This window comes from Phoenix dactylifera, chromosome 11, assembly GCF_051530095.1.
Source record: "Phoenix dactylifera cultivar Ajwa chromosome 11, Ajwa_hap1_PhDact_Kaust_v1.1, whole genome shotgun sequence".
Classification (NCBI taxonomy): domain Eukaryota; kingdom Viridiplantae; phylum Streptophyta; class Magnoliopsida; order Arecales; family Arecaceae; genus Phoenix; species Phoenix dactylifera.
The window spans coordinates 2,008,086-2,026,238 of NC_143200.1; the positions used below are offsets into that span (position 1 = coordinate 2,008,086).

General features: G+C 46.5%; 2 protein-coding genes across 3 annotated transcripts; both read left to right on the forward strand.

Annotated features, from left to right (window-relative positions):
- The first annotated feature begins 659 nt into the window (after positions 1-659).
- Positions 660-4,322, forward strand: LOC103713521 (UPF0481 protein At3g47200-like). 2 transcript variants are annotated; one of them, XM_088706353.1, is made up of 2 exons: positions 660-2,340; positions 3,802-4,322. In XM_088706353.1, exon 1 carries the CDS (start codon positions 762-764, stop codon positions 2,283-2,285), a length of 1,524 nt encoding a protein of 507 aa, XP_088562479.1. In that variant the 5' UTR covers positions 660-761; the 3' UTR covers positions 2,286-2,340; positions 3,802-4,322. The 2 variants fall into 2 exon arrangements, with proteins under 2 accessions (XP_088562479.1, XP_088562478.1); XM_088706352.1 differs by lacking the exon at positions 3,802-4,322 and adding an exon at positions 3,189-3,568.
- Positions 4,323-11,453: 7,131 nt separating this feature from the next.
- LOC103699549 (UPF0481 protein At3g47200-like) lies at positions 11,454-13,483 on the forward strand. Its single transcript, XM_008781569.5, has one exon. The coding sequence runs from the start codon at positions 11,688-11,690 to the stop codon at positions 13,209-13,211; it is 1,524 nt and encodes a 507-aa protein (XP_008779791.3). The 5' UTR covers positions 11,454-11,687; the 3' UTR covers positions 13,212-13,483.
- Positions 13,484-18,153: the final 4,670 nt, after the last annotated feature.

Consider the following 18,153-nt stretch of genomic DNA (forward strand, 5'->3'; position numbering starts at 1 on the left):
TTTAACAATGCGGATTCCAAAATAATTTTTAAAAATATAAAGTCCCACATGCCGAAATGATGTACGTAGAACACCACCAAAAAAAAAACCTAACTAAAAAATATTATTTAAAATTTTTAATTTTATATAAATATCAAATTTTATTTATTATATAATTAATATAGGACTAAATATCATCCATATTATTTTTGTATATTTTTTTATTTAAGCTCTAGTGTTTCTGTTAGACGGAGGATCTAAATCCATTAAAATTCAATCATAAATACCAAATACTATGAATCCAATCTAAACTTATGGTACCATTTGTAACAATTCAGTATTTCGTCTAAAAAACTAGCCAAAAAATATTATTTAAAATTTTTTATTTTTTATAAATATAAATATAAATACATAAAATTTATTTATTATATAGCAAATATAAAAATAAATATAAATCTGCGTACTTAGAGTAAGTCAATAAGTATGCTATTCTATTTCAGAATATGTCTTTTGAAGTCGTAAAATATGGGTCCTCACACTCAAAATAATTACTGCTAAATGGAGAAAAGAGAGATGGTGGGCACTCAAAACAAACATAATAAACCAAGCTAGGCTGGAACGAATCCTTGCCAAAGATATTAAAGTTCTTTAATCTAATCTTGTGGTGCCTTCTATTACAGAGTATCCAAGGTGATCTCCCACCATTATCGCAGCCAAACTCCATATCACCGACTTTTAGCGAACACTCGAAAGAAGCCTTGGAAGGGGCGAGGGGCGAAGAAATGGTAGCCGTCTTCAACAAAGAACTCCTGAGCTGGTACCTCGTCACCCTCAAGTTCAAAGAAAAAGTGGAAGGCAAATCCCAGCCCACCACCCCCGCCTCCAAAGCTCCTCCCCTCCTCACGCAGGCCGGCGAGCCCGCCGCTCCCCCAAACCCCCCTCAAGACTCCGAATGGGTCATCTCCATAAGAGAGAAACTCGAGCAAGCCCGGCAGCTGGAGAGATTCAGCCCCTGGGCCAAGCTCTCCATCTACCGCGTCCCCAAGTCCCTCCGCGAGGGCGACGAGAAGGCCTACGTCCCCCAGGTCGTGTCCATCGGACCCTACCACCGCGGCCGCGGCCGCCTCCGCGACATGGACAGCCACAAGTGGCGGGCACTCCACCACGTCCTCAAGCGCACCGGCCACGATATCCACCTCTACCTCCACGCCGTCAAATCCCTCGAGGACAAAGCCAGGTCCTGCTACGAAGGCCACATCCATCTCTCCAGCAATGACTTCGTCGAGGTCATGGTCCTCGACGGCGTCTTCATGCTCGAGCTCTTCCGCGGCGCCGCCGGCGAGGGCTTTACGAGCCTGGGCTACTCGCGCTGCGACCCGGTCTTCGCCGTCCGCGGCACCATGCACTCTATCCAGCGCGACATGATCATGCTGGAGAACCAGATCCCTCTGTTCGTCCTCGGCCGCCTGCTCGGTCTCCAGCTCGGCCTGCCGGAGCAAAGCTGCGGCCTCGTCGCCCGCCTCGCCATCCAATTCTTGGACCCCCTCATGCCCACCTACGAGCCGCTCAACCAGAGCGACCGCTTCAAGCTCGAGTCCTCTGCCGCCGCCTTCGACCCCCTGTCCGAAGGCGGCCTGCACTGCCTCGACGTCTTCCGCCGCAGCCTGCTCCGCGCCGGCCCGCGGCCGGCGCCCCGCGTCTGGCTCAAGCGGTGGTCCCACCGCGGCCGCGTCTGCGACAAGCGCCGCCAGCAGCTGGTCCACTGCGTCACCGAGCTGCGTGATTCCGGCATCAAATTCCGGAAGCGGAGGACCGACCGGTTCTGGGACATCGAATTCAAGAACGGCGTGCTCCATATCCCACGCCTGCTCATTCACGACGGCACCAAATCCTTGTTCCTGAACCTGATAGCCTTCGAGCAGTGCAACATGAATTGCAGCAACGACATCACCTCGTACGTGATCTTCATGGACAATTTGATCGATTCCGAGGAGGATGTCCGGTACCTGCACTACCGTGGCATCATCGAGCATTGGCTGGGGAACGACGACGAGGTCGCCGATATGTTCAATAAACTGTGCCAGGAGGTGGTGTTCGACATGAACGACAGTTACTTGTCTGGGCTCTCGGAGCAGGTGAACAGGTATTACAACCATCGGTGGAATAGTTGGAGAGCCAGCTTGAAGCATAAGTACTTCAGCAATCCATGGGCGATTATTTCCCTCATTGCTGCTGTGGTTCTTCTGGTGCTAACTCTCGCTCAGACATTTTATAGCGTCTATGGCTATTACAGACCAAGCTCATGAAGGGGAAGAGCTTTTGAATACCATACGCATACCATCGATATATCTATCACCACAGGTAAAGAGTTCGAGTTTTGCTGCTATTGATTACTAATTGTTTTCCTTCTTCCCAAGTTGAAAATTAGGGCCGAAAATGAAACCCATATGGATTGATATATATTTATATTTATATCTATATTTTTTAACAAATATGGTTATGGATATTAAACAGATATTAAAATTAATATCTATATTTTTTTCTAAATGGATATAGATACGAATCGAATATTAAGCGTATCGATATTTTCTTATTCGAATATGAATATAAATCGGATATTTTTTTAAATATTAATCAAATTTAAGCAAAATTCAATAATAAAAACTAGTAATACAAAGAAAAAATTAATAAAAAATAATTTTAATAAATATTTATAAATAATAAAAACAAATAATATTATAAATAATATACTGCTTAAGATTACTTCTCATCGAAGTAGAAAGGATCTATGACGCCTCAAAGACACCTCAAGACTGTAGCCAGTTGTAATCATCACGTTGTAATCACCTAAAAAATAGTTAGAATGTTCGAAATCCTAGTTACTTGAAGACCATAAAGAGAATCTAAATTTTTTTAGTTTAAATTTGGTTAATCACTTAATTTATTTTTTTATTTAATTTATTTTTTTACTTATTTTTGTTATACGGATAACTGAATTTAAATCCGAAAAAATTATGTGTATTTGTATCTGAAAAATTTTTAAACAGACTATCCGTATTCAGATCTGATTAAACTAAAAAAATAATATTCAAATTTGATCTGAATTTAATATAAAAATATATAAGGTAGGATACTGCCTTCAGCCCTAGTGCCAATTGTTTGGGTCCTCTGAAAGTGATGGGCATATCTATTCAAATAAAAATCTGCAGCTAATGATGTAGACAGTGCCTTTCTTTGCCTGCACGGAAGAGCAAGCTTTTTGAAGGTGGAGCAGTCCACTGCGAGTTTTCCGGAGTTTGTTTGGTTCTTGATAGCTCTATTGCAGCTTTTTTAAAGATTTTTTTCATTCGTACCTTCCCAAAAAAAAAAAGCTGCATGACTTTTCGGGATTTTTTTTTTCTTTTATAAGGGCACTGCGCTTGGTCAACAGTTTATGGGGTTGTCAACAGGATGTCTTATCTAGTCAGGAATGACACTTGGGATGAGAGTTCTCTGCCTTCCTATTGGTTTGGTTTGGGTTGAGATTTATGTATATGTCAATATAAACGTTTGAAAATGGGAAAAAATGAAGAAAGTATTTGATTCTGAAGTTTTTGCATACGGAGGCAGATTTATGTGGCTGAAACTCTAAAGGTTGTGGAAGGGAATAGATATGTATCATACTCAGTTTAATCTCAGCCTGATATTGGGTCGCAATCTTTGTAAAATGCTATGAAAATGCCTGGGTACAAGTGGATAGATCGACGCACAGAGACTATTCTTATTTGTGTTTTAAATTGTTGAAAAATTTTGCTTATTTTTTTTTTGTGGTTCGGAATGCAGGCATACAGTTGCAATTACGGTCATAAAAGCAGCTGCTTCCGGATGCCTGTAATTCAATTGCAGCATTTGCAACTTTAACTTTCTCAATTGCTGGCAAACAAGTCCTCTGCTACCTTAGTTTACTTTAAGCTTGCTAATGTTGGAATTCATTGCTTTGCTTTACCAAGACTGTGAGAGCTGTCAGTCAAATTGCTCTTTATGGTTATTATTCAGTAATAAAGTTCTGATTAATTAGAGTGAAAAGTGGGAGTATGCACCTCCCAGTCCCAACTTCAGCTCACTCCAACTGCAAGTCAGGCATGGCTGAAGCCCCACAGTTCAGCGACCGCTTTCTCCGAACCAAACATGTGAGAGTGGTAATTTCCCCAATCTAATGCGTCGATTCTGCTGAACAAGGAACAGCAAAGTTATGGATTAAGGCACTTCTGCTGGGAAAGACTAAAAATTACTAGCCATTTTTTAATAATATTGGAGTGGCTAGATTGGTTTGGAGGTATATCATTTTCTTGAATCCTTCTTTATATGTTTTGGCAGCTCTTGAATCCCTGGTTTTAGCTTTTTCTACCTAGTTTTCTTCTTTTGATTGTTTTTTCCTTCTGGGGTAGGTTAGGATTGGATCAACTACTAGTTGGTCTTTCTTTTCTTTTCTCTGCTTTTGTCCATTGTTCTTATTTTTTCTCTGCTGGGAAACGACTTTCATTTAGGCCGTTTGGTTAGAGGGAGTACCAATCCTATTTCGATCACTGTGGGGAATGAGAATATCCCAATCCCCCAAAACCCAATCCTCAAAAACTCGATCCTCACTCTCCCATAGTATTCAAATTTTATTTCCACTTCAATTCCAATCATGAACTAAATATGTCGAGATACGGCCATTCCGATTTCTATTCCAATCCATTTCGATTCAGATCGCAAACCAAACGTGCTCTTAATTTTTCACGTTTTCTGTTTCTGAATTCCCTGCACCACCGCTTCAAAAATATTATACTCTCATTGCTCTCTCATACAATCTGCACTAAACATGCAATCTGTCAGCAAAATGGATCCAGGAGGTGAAGCAAAATGAGATCCAGCTGATAGCACCTCTTTTTGTGGGAGTTGCAAGGAGACATGATGCTGCTTTCCTTATGAATAGGATTTGCTAAAATGCTAAGTGAGTAGAAAGCTGTTTGGTCATAAGTTCGGCATTCGAGAACAAGTCAACCATACATGATCATTCGGAATTTGGAAAAAAAAAAAGTAAATTCTTCAAGAGTGGGTTATCTAAAAATATGTAAACTTAAATTATACCAAAAAAATATGTAAATTTATTCACTTAAAAGAAATATATGAGAGGTAATAATTACAATGCTAGTAAAAAAAACATTACCACTTGCAACGATATATGGTATCATTAATTTGTATGATATTGAAAAAAATATTAGTCATGAATTGCTCATGAATAAATCATAAAATTCATGTATAATTTGAGAATAATTGAATAATTCTGCATCAGTTTACAACCAAAGGAACCAATAATAATTTGAGAATGTTTTAATAACTCAGATAATCATAACTATGGCAAGGAATCCTTAATAAGATGGAAGTCATTGTGGTGTTAGATCTCAACTCCCATATTAGTCCGGCCTTCTATCATGTCATTTAATTCCTCTAGATTTGGAAGATATGTCTACCCAAATTTTTATTTTAAAAAAATTACTTTAACAAATATATTTTGAGGCTTAAATATCATTATACTCACATGCTAGTGCCTAAACCCTTTGAGGTTGTCGCATCATCATAAATCTCGAAAAATTATTATTTTTTAAAAAATTTATTATAAATAGATTTATATTAAAGAAATTATAGCTTCCCGAAGTTGGGCTATGCAATCAAGTTCCAAATATGATGGATCTTCCTTCCAAACTCGATCCAAATTTACTTGAAGTTGCCAAATAAGTCCCTTAGCTTCTTGCATATCTTTATAGCATTTATACACCAGGGCAAAAAAAAAGAGTTTGCTTGGTATGCTTAGGGAATTTTAACTCCATTTTATAAATTAATCAGAAGTTATTTTATGTAATGTTATTCGTGCAGCCTTGAGAAAATAAGTCTCTTTTCCCCCCTACATAGTTTGTGTGGTGTTATTTTTCAAACGATATCCTCAATTGAACTAAAACTATTTCATTTGGTAATTGATGTGCTATAACAGTGGCTCATGCCAAAAACAATCCCTTGAAATACATTAAATTGAAGCGATAAGACCTTGAGAGCTATTGATGGAAATCTGATAGCTAGAAGGCTTTGTCTCTCTGTGAATGTGGAAAGCATTCAAAATCCACTGTTGTATGCCTCACAACATTCCATACTCGTTCATGGCATGCAAGACATACATACACATAAGGGACCATCTTGCTTAGTTGGTTGATGCTAGAGTGACACTACAGAAAAAATAGGATGTAGCAACTCTAACTTGCCGACATTAGAAAGAAGCATCGGCAATTTGACTACCTCGCCAAAATTTGTCGATGCTTTTTAATAGTATATGTCACATCATACTATAACAATCATGATATGTTTAATGTTCATTAAATTTGTCATGAAATAACTATTTTTTCTATGAGATATGGGGAGCCAAGTTTAATAATAATGTCAAAGTTGCCATCTAGTAAAGTTTGTAAAGCCACTCGAGGTTGGTACCCATGACTTGGGTTCGAGCACCTTCCCCCCCTCCCAACTTATTCCACCTGATTTTAGATGGATTTTCTTCTATCCAAGTTCTAAGAAAGTTTAATACTTATGGCGAATACTCATGGTTCACATTGCTGAATAATTTTCAGTCAACACCATATGACAATGAGAAACATCCTCATTTTATTTTCATTACATATGGAATTAATATCATTGCAATTATACATATTAATTTCAACAAGCTACTCTCATAGCACATTGTTTCACAGAATTAATTTATCTTGTATTTTAAATTGAGGAAACTTGAGGGAAGAGGGTCATTTTTTTATAGGTGGGATGGATCACACGCTTATAGAATGAATGCATCTATTGAAGTCAAAAAACAAGAGATAGTTTAGGGGTGGAGGAATGGTCTCATAGTTGATCCAAAGGAAGTCGCGAGAATATTGAGCAACAAAAGATGCAACCCAATCAACTATTCTGTTTGTCTCTCCGTACATATGAGCTGCTCGGAGTACTGTACAATCCCTCGTCAATTTAAAAATATTCTGCAGCAATGGATGCCTACAGTCCTTCTTAGCTTGACCTTAGATCCATCCATTAATTATAGCAAAATCCTCTTCAAGTTGAATACACTCTGCCCCCAAAGTGAGCTTTGTATAGGTAATACATTCTCATACAGCCCTCAATTTCGCATCAGATACAAAAATGTCAAAAATGCAAAGACCTTTCGCCGTCGCCAATCTAGAGTCAAGACCTCTCTGATCATAAAGCTAGCTATGTCTCCACTTCTGTCATCTGATATGCTATCATCAAAGTTAATCTTAACAAAACTCAAAGACGAAGGCTTTCGCTGATAAAAATTAAAACTATTTCATTTGGTAATTGATGTGCCATAAATATAACAGTGGCTCATGCTAAAAGCAATCCCTTGAAATACATTAAATTGAAGCGATAAGACCTTGAGAGCTATTGATGGAAATCTGATAGCTAGAAGGCTTTGTCTCTCTGTGAATGTGGAAGCATTCAAAATCCACTGTTGTATGCCTCACACCATTCCATACTCATTCATGGCATGCAAGACATACATACACATAAGGGACCATCTTGCTTAGTTGGTTGATGCTAGAGTGACACTAAAAAATAGGATATAGCAACTCTAACTTGCCGACATTAGAAAAAAGCATCGGCGATTTGACTACCTCGCCAAAATTTGTGGATGCTTTTTAACAGTATATATCACATCATACTATAACAATCATGATATGTTTAATGTTCATTAAATTTGTCATGAAATAACTATTTTTCCTATGAGATATGGGGAGCCAAGTTTAATGATAATGTCAAAGTTGCCATCTAGTAAAGTTTGTAAAGCTACTCGAGGTTGGTACCCATGACATGGGTTCGAGCACCCTCCCCCCCCCCCCCCCCCAAAAAAAAAAAAAAAAAAAAAAAACTTCTTCTACCAGATTTTAGATGGATTTCCTTCTATCCAAGTTCTAAGAAAGTTTAATACTTATGGCAAATACTCCTGGTTCACATTGCTGAATAATTTTCAGTCAACACCATATAACAATGACAAACATCCTCATTCTATTTTCATTACATATGAAATTAATATCATTGCAATTATACATATTAACTTCAACAAGCTACTCTCATAGCACATTGTTTCACAGAGTTAATTTATCTTGTACTTTAAATTGAGGAAACTTGAGGGAAGAGGGCCTTTTTTTATATATATATAGGTAGGATGGATCACACACTTATAGAATGAATGCATCCACTAAAGTCAGAAAACAAGAGATGGTTTAGGGGTGGAGGAATGGTCTTATAGTTGTTTCAAAGGAAGCAGCCAGAATGCTGAGTAACAAAAGATGCAACCCAATTAGCTACTCTGTTTGCCTCCCTGTACATATGAGCTGCTCGGAGTATTGTACAATCCCTCGTCAATTTGAAAATATTCTGCCGCAACGAATGCCTACAGTCCTTCTTGGCTTAACCTTGGATCCATCCATTAATTATAGCAGAATTCTCTTCAAGTTGAATACACTTTGCCCCCAAAGTGAGCTTTGCATAGGTAATACATTCTCATACAACCCTCAGTTTCGCACCAGGTACGAAAATGTCGAAAATGCAAGGATCTTTTGCCGTCACCAATCTAGAGTCAAGACCTCTCTAATCATAAAACCAGCTATGTCTCCACTTCTGTCATCCGATACGCTATCATCAAAGTTAACCCTAACAAAACTCGAAGACGAAGGCTTTCGGCTGAGCCATACTTCTCTTCTTGAACTTCCTCCAAACGGCTTCTCCTATGCTCTCCTCTTCTTTCTTCTTCTCTCCACCAACTTTCTTTCTTTTCTTCTCTTCTCTTTTCTTCTCTTTTCTTTTCTTCTCTTTTCCTTTCTTCTTGATCCTTCACTTGGCCCTGCCGAGAGGCGTGCGACCAATGCTCATCTCCCTCAACCCTTCTATTCACCCTCTTTTTTGCACTCTCCTCTACTCTCTTTTCCAACCTCTCTAGATGGGCATTTACACCGGCTAAGGTAGAGGATACATTCTCAAGGGCTTGGTTTTGACTTTCAAGGGTTTGGTTTAGGAGTTGAGATCTCCCCTCTAAGGCCTCAAGCCGTGCATTTTTATCCCACATCCTCACTCCAAACCTCTTTTGGCCGTCACCCAAGGGATGATCCGGCCCTCCTCTTTTATGTGAAAATGGGTTGTACATTACAATCAAAAGTTTTCAACATAAAATTCCTCACAACCCAAGAGAAATGTGTTGTTGCTCTACTTGCTCGCTATCCGGTGTAGTTAGAAGGACACAAGGTACTACCAGTAGCCTCCCTCTTGTGCCGTCCATCATATACTCTAACACCGAATAGTTGGGTCAAATAGTGCCGGGTACTACCAGTAGCCTTTCCGTTGGCACCATCCCTATAATGAGCATAATAAAAAATAATTCGTCCTCCTTACAACAAAAATGCTCACTCCTCTTTTGAAAAAAAAGTAAGAATGGATTGCAGAATTTTAAGCACTAATTGTAAGCAAGATAGGCTTCTAATGCATCCACCCACACTCTCAATCACATAAGATATGCGCAATAAGCAATAAGTAGTGAACCTCACTTTCTAGGGCATGCAAAAAATGAAAATAAGCACTTATCTAATTCGGACCCCAAATATGAAATTTTGTTAGGGGTTTAAGGCGTTATCTCTTTGGAGAGAGATCTTCGACGGAGCTTCTCTAAGAACTTCTTCCGACGAAATCTCTCAATGAAAGCACCATTGATGGAGGGCGGCTCTCGGCCCTAAGTCGACATACCAAATCCTTCGCCTTATACTTCTTTCGGATGCCTCAAGATGTACGGATGCGGGCCGAACGGGTAACGCCGGTTGTGTGCTGAGCACTTAGTAACCAAGGAAATCAAGGCAAGGGGCGGGTCTATTAGCTGCAGCTTGGCTCGACCCTTGGCTCGAATGAAACAACCAAACAATTCAAGTATATGTGGAGGAAAGATTAAGGTTAATTCTATTCCCAAAATGAAGTTTACAAGCATAATCTAGTGGAACTATGATGGGTTCTCACTAGCCCAAGTCCTTAGAGACACTATAGGACCGAATACAATAGGGCAAAGCCCTCCCAAGCTTAAGGCCGAAAATACAAGACTCTCAAGATAACAAAAGACCCCCATGGCTTCCCCAATCTCTCCTATTTATAGACTCCATGAGGTTGCCCAAGTGGCTAAGTGATGGGCCAACCTCATCATGACAAGCTAGAGGCTTGGCCAAGTGGCTAAGGGCCAAGGCCAAGGCTTTTGGGCAGGCATGGCACATGGCTGGGCGGGCTAGGCATGGCACATGGCTGGCTGGGCGCATGGCAGCTGCTAGCAGGCTTCTATGGGCGCTGCAGGGCTGTTGGCAGGGTTCTATGGGCGCTGGGGCAGGCAGGGTGCTTGGCAGGGGCGTGGCAAGGTGCTGGGGCACGGCTGGCAGGCTGGGGCGCTGGCAGGGCGCCAGGGTGCGCGGCAGGGGACGCTGAGGCGTGGCAGGGCGCGGCACGGGCGCCGAGGCGCGGCAGGGTGCTAGCGCGCTGGGGTGTGGCAGGGCGCGGCAGGGCGCTAGCGCGCTGGGGTGTGGCAGGGCGCGGCAGGCGGCGCTCGCAGGCTGCTGTCGGGCAGGCAAGCGTGGGCGCGTAGGTGGCGCACGCAGGCCGCTGTCGAGCGCGCGTGGGCGCGTGCAGGCTGCTGTCAGGCGGGCGCGCGCGCGCAGGCGGCGCGGCAAGGGGCGCGGTAGGGCTGGCGAGGGCCTGGCGCGCGCCGCGCGTGGCAGGCCGCCCGGCAAGGAGCTGGCGCGCGTGGGCGGCCGCTGTCGGCCGCGGGTGAGCGTGGGCCGACAAGCGCCGCGCGGACGTACGTGAGTGCGGGTGCGTGGTCGGGCGCGCGCGATCCTGCGGCTGGCGAGGTTTGGCCGCCGAACCTCGCCCGTAGCGGGCGCGTGCAGTCCTGCGGCTGGCGGCCGAACCTCGCCCGGAAGCGGGCGCGGCCAGCACGCTCGTGGCCTGGGCACTCGCTGCCAGGGCCTGGGCGCGCACGGACGCGTGCGGCGGGCGTGCACGGGCGCGGCTTGGGCCGTGCATGGGTGCGCCGTGCCTTTGGCATGCTTGGCCATGTCTTGGCCGACCTTGGACATGCTTGACCAAACATTGGGAGCCTTGGCTTTGCAAGTGTGAATGGGCTTAGTCTAGGCTTGGCCAAGTGTGAAGGGGCTTGGCTAATATCCGGCCACCCCTCCAAGCAAAGTAATTAGCCCGGATTTTGAGTTTGGCCGTTGCACGACCCTTCCTTGGCATCATCCGAGCATGGGCTCCTCCTTGGTTGTGGGATCGCGGTGCGTGAGGGGGGTCCGCAACAGATGTATCGGCGTATTTTGGGCAATACATTTTTCTCCCAACAGATCCTCACACTCAAAATAATTACCGCTAAATGGAGAAAAGTGAGATGGTGGGCACTCAAAACAAACATAATAAACCAAGCTAGGCTGGAACGAATCCTCGCCAAAGTCATCATCAAAATTAAAGTTCTTTAATCTAATCTTGTGGTGCCTTCTATTACAGAGTATCCAAGGTGATCTCCCACCATTATTGCAGCCAAGCTCCATATCACCAACTTTTAGCGAACACTCGAAAGAAGCCTTGGAAGGAGCGAGGGGCGAAGAATGGTAGCCGTCTTCAACAAAGATCTCCTGAGCTGGTACCTCGTCACCCTCAAGCTCAAAGAAAAAGTGGAAGGCAAATCCCAGCTCACCACCCCCGCCTCCAAAGCCCCTCCCCTCCTCACCCAGGCCGGCGAGCCTGCCGCTCCCCCAAACCCCCCTCAAGACTCCGAATGGGTCATCTCCATAAGAGAGAAACTCGAGCAAGCCCGGCAGCTGGAGAGCTTCAGCCCCTGGGCCAAGCTCTCCATCTACCGCGTCCCCAAGTCCCTCCGCGAGGGCGACGAGAAGGCCTACTTCCCCCAGGTCGTGTCCATCGGACCCTACCACCGCCGCCGCCGCCGCCTCCGCGACATGGACAGCCACAAGTGGCGGGCACTCCACCACGTCCTCAAGCGCACCGGCCACGACATCCACCTCTACCTCCACGCCGTCAAATCCCTCGAGGACAAAGCCAGGTCCTGCTACGAAGGCCACATCCATCTCTCCAGCGACGAATTCGTCGAGGTCATGGTCCTCGACGGCGTCTTCATGCTCGAGCTCTTCCGCGGCGCCGCCGGCGAGGGCTTCACGAGCCTGGGCTACTCGCGCTGCGACCCGGTCTTCGCCGTGCGCGGCACTATGCACTCCATCCAGCGCGACATGATCATGCTGGAGAACCAGATCCCTCTGTTCGTCCTCGGCCGCCTGCTCGGTCTCCAGCTCGGCCTGCCGGAGCAAGGCTGCGGCCTCGTCGCCCGCCTCGCCATCCAATTCTTGGACCCCCTCATGCCCACCTACGAGCCGCTCAACCAGAGCGACCGCTTCAAGCTCGAGTTCTCCGCCGCCGCCTTCGACCCCTTGTCCGAAGGCGGCCTGCACTGCCTCGACGTCTTCCGCTGCAGCCTGCTCCGCGCCGGCCCGCGGCCGGCGCCCGGCGTCTGGCTCAAGCGGTGGTCTCACCGCGCCCGCGTTTGCGACAAGCGCCGCCAGCAGCTGGTCCACTGCGTCACCGAGCTGCGCGATTCCGGCATCAAATTCCGGAAGCGGAGGACCGACCGGTTCTGGGACATCGAATTCAAGAACGGCGTGCTCCATATCCCACGCCTGCTCATTCACGACGGCACCAAATCCTTGTTCCTGAACCTGATAGCCTTCGAGCAGTGCCACATGAATTGCAGCAACGACATCACCTCGTACGTGATCTTCATGGACAATTTGATCGACTCCGAGGAGGATGTCCGGTACCTGCACTACCGTGGCATCATCGAGCATTGGCTGGGGAACGACGACGAGGTCGCCGACATGTTCAATAAATTGTGCCAGGAGGTGGTGTTCGACATGAACGACGGTTACTTGTCCGGGCTCTCGGGGCAGGTGAACAGGTATTACAACCATCGGTGGAATAGTTGGAGAGCCAGCTTGAAGCATAAGTACTTCAACAATCCATGGGCGATTATTTCCTTCATTGCTGCTGTGGTTCTTCTGGTGCTAACTCTCGCTCAGACATTTTATAGCGTCTATGGCTATTACAGACCAAGCTCATGAAGGGGAAGAGCTATATGGTGATGGCCATCCTCTCATTAGAGAGATCCGTAGGCTAGCTCAGAAGATGGGTGGTTTGCAGGCTGTACATGTATTTCGGAAGGCGAACATGGCAGCAGATTGGGTCGCCTCCTTCGTTGCCCGGTATTCCAGAGATTTTCTTTGGACTTCTATAGGAGGCATTCCCTCTCCTTTGTACTCTTTACTTTTTCGTGGCTTGGCAAGATGTAGATGTACTCAAGTTAGAGCTATATAAATTATCGTCTTTACAAAAAGGGAAGGGGGGGGGGGGTGACGAGCTTTTGAATACCATACACATATCATCGATATATCTATCACCACAGGTAAAGAGTTGGAGTTTTGCTGCTATTAATTACTAATTGTTTTCCTTCTTCCCAAGTTGAAAATTAGGGCCGAAAATGAAACCCATATGGATTGATATATGTATGTTTATATCTATATTTTTTAACAAATATGGATATGGATTTTAAACAGATATTAAAATTAATATCCATATTTTTTTTCTAAATGGATGCAGATATGAATTGGATAGTAAGCATATACATATTTTCTTATTCAAAAATGGATATAAATCAGATATTTTTTTGGATATTAATCAAATTTAAGCAAACTTTAATGATAAAAACTAGTAATAAAGAGAAAAAATTAATAAAAAAATATTTTTAATAAATATTTATAAATAATAAAAACTAACAATTTTATAAATAATATATTGCTTAAGATTGCTTGTCATCGAAGGAGACGGGATTTATGACGCCTCTAAGGCTCCTCAAGGCTGTAGCCAGTTGTAATCACCAGGTGGAAACTAAAAAATGGACAGGATCTTCGAAATCCTGGTTACTTGAAGACGATAAAGAGAATCTATTTTTTTTAGTTTAAGTTTGATTAATCACTTAATTTATTTTTTTAATTTAATTTAATTTTTTTATTTATTTTTGTTATACGGATATCTGAATTTGAATCTGAAAAAATTATATATATTTGTATCTGAAAAAATTTTAAACTGACTATCCGTATTCAGATCTGATTAGACTAAAAAAATAATATCTAAATGTGATCTGAACTGAATATAAAAATATGTAAGGTAGGATACTGCTTTCAGCCCTAGTGCCAATTGTTTGGGTCCTCTGAAAGTGATGGGCATATCTATTCAAATAAAAATCTGCAGCTAATGATGTAGAACAGTGTCTTTCTTTTGCCAGCACGGAGGAGCAAGCTTTTTGAAGGTGGAGCAGTCCGCTGCGACTTTTCTGGAGTTTGTTTGGTTCTTGAAAGCTCTATTGCGGGATCCAGCTGGGGGGAGCGGGTGAGTGGGTGAGCGGGGGATGCTTTGAGATCTGTGCTACGGTGGGGGATCTTTGGGGCATTCAGTCGAACAGTTTGGGAGGGGAGAAATGGTTGAGTCTGGGGGTGGATCGTCGGCGCCGGCGGAGCCGACTGAGGCGGGGGAGCAAAACTGTACTCTCCCAAGGAAGGCAGCTAGGAAGCCTTCGTGGGCGGAGGTGGCGAGAGGCGCGCCGAGGCAGCCGGCGTGGACAAGCAATCAGGCGTCCGGCCGTGACTTGGAAGAGTTGCAGAAGCGTTTCTCTGAGGTGGTCGACTTTTCAGAGGATGAGTTGGAGGAGGTGCGGTCGGAATGGAGGAACTCCACTGTCCTCGTGAGAAGTGTAGGGAGGCCCGTTCCGGCGGAGTGGGTGGCGAAGGAGATTCGGCGGGTTGGGAAGCTGAGTTACGACGCTGAAGCCTTCTCCCTGGCGGACGGTGTGGTCGCAATCCGCTTCGCAAATCCTGAGGACCGGGAGATGGCAATGCGATCTGGCCCATGGATGGTTGCGGGTCAGCTCCTCGCGATGGAGAGGTGGCAGCCGAACTTTTCCACGGGGGCCGGAGGTGTAGGGCGGGTGGTCGTGTGGCTACGGCTACCCGGCCTACCATTGGATTTCTGGAAGAAGAACCTGATCTTCAAGGTGGCGGCGAGGGCAGGTAACCCCCTGGGGTTGGATGGCTTCACGGAGGATCGTCGGAGGTACGGGTATGCAAGGGTGAAGGTTGAAATGGATGCGTCTGCGCCACTCGTGCCGGGGACCTGGGTGTTGGGGAGATCGGCCGATGGAGCGTCGAAGTTTTGGCAGGGTTTCGTATACGAAAACCTGCCAGCCCCGTGCTCTCTGTGTGGGCGGGTTGGTCACTGGCCGGCGGTCTGCGGTTTTGGGTCTTCGGCGGTGGAGGGTGCGCAGCCGGTGGGGTCTGAAGCAGGGCATGAGAAGGTGAGTAAGGGGAAAGAGGTGATGGAGGACTCCGGGCAAGCCGTGGGAGGGGGAGACCGGCCCCGGGAGGGAGGTGCTTTCGGACCATGGCTGGTGACTCATCGGATAGGGACGGCCTCCTCGGTTCCCAGGAAGAAGGAGAAGTCTGGTCCGAGTGTCAAGAAGGGGCCGACGCCGGCGTCGCCCGGTCCTGGTCCGAGCAGGATGGAGGTCGGGTCGACATCGTCTCTCTCTCCGGTTGATCTGGAAGGATGGCAGAAACCGACCAAGGTGGCTCGCCGGAGAACGCCGGAGAAGGACGTATCGGAGGCGGGAGTGAGTCTGCTGGTGGGTGAACCGAGTAGACCCGGATCAGGCACTGGGTCAGCCGAGGTGACTCAGTGGGTGGACCGGGCGATGCCGAATCTGGGCCGGATAGATATGCGACCCAAGTCAAGCGGGGGCCTGCGACCGAGCGGTCCGGGTTCGAGCCCGCTGAAGCGGTTCAGGAGCCCGCCCAGGTTCGATCCGGCATTGGCCTGTTCTGCGGGGGTCTCTTCGACTCTAGCTGGGGGGAAGGAGTCGGCCCGAGCGAAGGCGCGGCGGCCGGCGGCTGGCTTTCGCGGGAGAAGCAGAAGTTCACCCCCGCCCTTAGCACCGGTGCGTGGCCGGCCTCCCATGGCGAACGAGCTTCCCGCGGGGGTCGAAGGGGATCATCGGTGTGACCAAGTCGCGAGCACGGGCAGCCAGCTGTTCCGATCGTCATCGATGGAGGCGGGCTTGTCGGAGCTCGGTGGTGGGTCGGCGACTGAGCTGCAGCCGGGGAAGTCGGTGGCGGGGCAGGCGAGTGGAGAGGTTGGTTGCGGTGGTGCCTCAGAATTGGGGAAAGGGTCGATTGTGAAGCCGATTGATAATAATCTGGAAGTGCTACAGGAGTGCCAACCGGTTCAGGGGAACAGTGCAGATGATTTATTGATAAGGAGGGCCGGTGTAAATGGTCAGGGGGAAGATTGTCTAAGCTGTGGTGGGGATCAGATTGAGCATGGCACGGGAACATCAGTGAGTGCGTGCCAAATGGCACAAGTGACTGGTGGTGGGCAGCACCTTCAAGTTTTACTTCAATTAATGGCTTCGGCGAAGGGAATTAGTTCTAATTCTCGGGGAGGTGCAGGTTGTATGGAGGTGGATGTTGGGGAGAGCAACAGCTCCGGAGGTGTGGGCTGTGTGGGATTAAAAGGTGATTTATGAAGATCTTACTGTGGAATTGTCGTGGCGCGGGGAAACCGTCGTTTGCCCCGGCTTTTCGCAGGTTAGTGCAACAATACAACCCGGTTGTTTGCATTCTTCTTGAGACACGGTTGTGTGGTGGTAGTGTACAGAAGGCAAGAAGGGCGATTCCGAGATCGTGGGGGTTCTATGCTGTGGACTCTCAAGGTTTGTCGGGTGGTATAATAGTAATGTGGAGGTTGGGGTGTTGCTCTTTGGATTGTTTCCATGTCAGTAATCAAGAGGTGATCATGGTGATTTCGGAGGCTGATAGGAGACCCTGGGTCTTTTCAGCTGTTTATGCTAGCACAGACTACAGAGTTAGGAGGGCCCTATGGGAGGAGGCCTCTCAGATGATAAGTCATGGCCATCCCATGCTGATGGCAGGTGATTTCAACTGTATTGTGGACTCTCAGGAGAAGATGGGGGGGGACCCTTTTTCCCTCAATAGGAAGATCAAAGAATTTCAGGACTTTATCACAGGTAATGGTTTGATTGATTTGGGCTTCTCGGGACCCAGGTTCACATGGTGCAACAATCAGCAGGGGCGGGCCCGTGTCTGGGAGAGATTGGACAGAGCTTGTGCCACAGCCGGGTGGGTTCAGTGCTTTCCAGATTATCATGTCAGACATTTGCCGAGGATTGCTTTAGATCACTGTCCACTGTTGGTAAGTACCGAGGTACACATTCCAGTCTGTTCCCCTTTCAGGTTTGAAAAGATTTGGATTAGTTACCCTAGGTCTTGGGAGATGGTGAGGGAGGCATGGAGAGCCCCGGTTAGGGGTGATGCTATGTATCGGGTGTCCCGCAAGTTAGAGTTGACCAGGAGGAGGTTGAAGAGGTGGAATCGGGAAGAAGTGGGGAATATCTTCAGGAGGACTGAGGAGGAGGAGGAGGCCATTTCCACTTTACAGGCTCGGGAGGCACAGGGGGGGGCCTATCTGAGGTGGAGATGGGGGAGCTGAGATCTCATCTGGCTTTACATGATTCCCTACTTCGACAGCAGGAGACACTATGGAGACAGAAGTCCAGAGTACAGTGGATTTTAGAGGGGGATCGTAACACAAAATTCTTCCATCAGGCTACGTTGATCAGGAGAAACCAGAACAGGATTAGATCAATCAGGAGTGAGGATGGCCAGTTGTCAGATGACCCGGGTACGATCCGGAGGATTGTGGAGAGCTACTTTAGAGCGAGGTGGACAGAGCAGGCCGGCGAGGGGGGCCGGGGGGAGATGGTGATGCCGGTGACGAGGGTGTCAGAGGAGGAGTCTACAGCTTTGATTAGGCCGGTTTCGGTGGAGGAGATTCGGGAGGTGATCTGGTCCCTTGAGGGGGACAAGGCGCCAGGGCCGGATGGATTTCCACCATTATTCTTTCGGAGGTATTGGTTGATTGTGGGACAGGATGTGA